The sequence below is a fragment of the Nicotiana attenuata genome, unplaced genomic scaffold (assembly GCF_001879085.1).
Source record: "Nicotiana attenuata strain UT unplaced genomic scaffold, NIATTr2, whole genome shotgun sequence".
Taxonomy (NCBI): domain Eukaryota; kingdom Viridiplantae; phylum Streptophyta; class Magnoliopsida; order Solanales; family Solanaceae; genus Nicotiana; species Nicotiana attenuata.
Genome location: NW_017670389.1, coordinates 298,027 through 299,833, shown reverse-complemented (window position 1 = coordinate 299,833; position 1,807 = coordinate 298,027). Strand labels below are relative to the sequence as shown.

The 1,807-nt window shown below is 42.5% G+C and overlaps 1 protein-coding gene across 1 annotated transcript in view; it reads right to left on the bottom strand.

Annotated features, from left to right (window-relative positions):
* The window catches only part of LOC109238716, a 2,307-nt gene extending 886 nt beyond the window's left edge, over positions 1–1,421 (bottom strand). The window contains exon 1 of the mRNA XM_019405190.1: positions 13–1,421. Coding sequence (XP_019260735.1) covers positions 13–1,421 — 1,409 coding nt within the window. The remainder of the gene's footprint in view (positions 1–12) is intronic.
* Positions 1,422–1,807: the final 386 nt, after the last annotated feature.

The following is a 1,807-nucleotide window of genomic DNA, read 5'->3' as shown; positions in this document are numbered from 1 at the left end:
CAAATCGTTAACTCGGAACCTCCATCAATCAACACTCTAGATATGAACATATCACGATACTTAACAGTTATGTGGAGCGCCTTGTTATGACTATATCCCTCCGGTGGCAATTCTTCATCATCAAAGCTGATTAGGTGACAATCAAGTATACATCCAACCATTCCAGATATTGCTTCACTAGTTGTTTCAGTCGGCACATATGCTTCACTCAAAATCTTCAGGAGTGCATCTCTGTGTACGTCCGAAGTCAAAAGCAAAGATAGGATTGGGATCTGGGCATTGGTCTTCTTCAATTGATCCACAACTGAGTATTCACTCGCCTTGATCTTTCTCAGAAACTCTTGTGCTTCTGCGTCTGTCACAACATTCTTGGGTGGAACATTGCATTCATTGCCTTGTCTCAACCCAGATAGTTTTTCTGGAGTGTAGCATCTTCCAGACCTCGTCATTCCCGAAATAGTGGTTGTTTCTTTTCCATGGCATTCCATCACAACCTGTTGATAATTCCACGGTACAGCTCTAGTATCAACCACTGGTAACTGAATTGGCGCTTGAAGTACCTCCACAGGTGTAGATGCAACTCCTAGTATCTCAATGGGTGTAAAGCCTCTTATCATCACTGTAGGAGAAGTAACAGCCACAAATGTATGATCTTCCATGCTCCTAACATGCACTATGAATCTAGCTGGATCATCATCTTCTTCATCCACTCCAATCATATTCACCGAGGCTTCATTATGATTCGGGAGTGGATTGTTGTTCACATTCGGTGCTGGTTGTCTGATTTTGATTTGTTTTGCCTCAATGAGGTCTTCAACCTTGTGTTTTAATGCATAACAACGGTCAGTTGAATGTCCTTTTACCCCAGAATGATATGCACATGTCTTGGTAGGATCAAAACTTCTAGGTAATGGGTTTGGAATTCTGCCTTCCACAGGATACAATAAACCTGAAGCTTGCAACCTTTCAAAGACAACACTTAATGGCTCCCCTAATGGTGTGAAGTTGCGAGCAGGCCTGTTTGGACGGAGTCCGGGTGTATTGTTGGGATGATGAGGTTGTTGTGATGGTGGAGCTTGGTATGTTGGTTGTGTGTTAAAAACATGATATGAGTTTTGTGGTGGTTGAGGCTGGTAAGATGATGAAGTTTGGTAAGGCGAGTGTGAGGAATATTGGAAATGTTGTGAATGAGGGGCGTTTGATTGATATTGCGAAGGTTGCCGTTGGTGAAACGAAGTACCTCCCAAAGCCATTACAGCCGCAACTTCTTTCTCCTTTTTCTTTCCACTCCCGAGGGCACCAGTTTGGATAGCCTTGCTAGTGGCATGTAATGCTGCTAGACTTGTTATTCTTCCAGTCTTGATCCCATTTTCGATCATTTCTCCGGCTTTGATTACCTCTGCAAATGTTTTTCCGCCCATTACGATCATTCGCTCATAATATTCAAGTTCCTGCGCCCGAATGAAATGGGTTATCATTTCTGTCTCTTCCATTGGTGGGTGTACCCTTGATGCTTCTTCCCTCTACCTTATAGCATACTCCCGAAAAGATTCAGTTGATTTCTTCTTCAATTCCGTTATCGTAATTCTGTCCGGAGCAATCCCAACATGAAACTTGTAATGATCAACAAAAGCATTTGCCAAATCATCCCAAGTATGCCATTTGGTAACATCTTGTTTAGAGTACCACTCTAAAGCTTTCCCACTCAAACTTTGATTGAATAATTTGATTCTTATCCCTTCGTTCTGCCCCATGCCAATTAGCTTTTCACAATAGAGCTTCAAGTGGAAGAAAGGATTCCCCGATC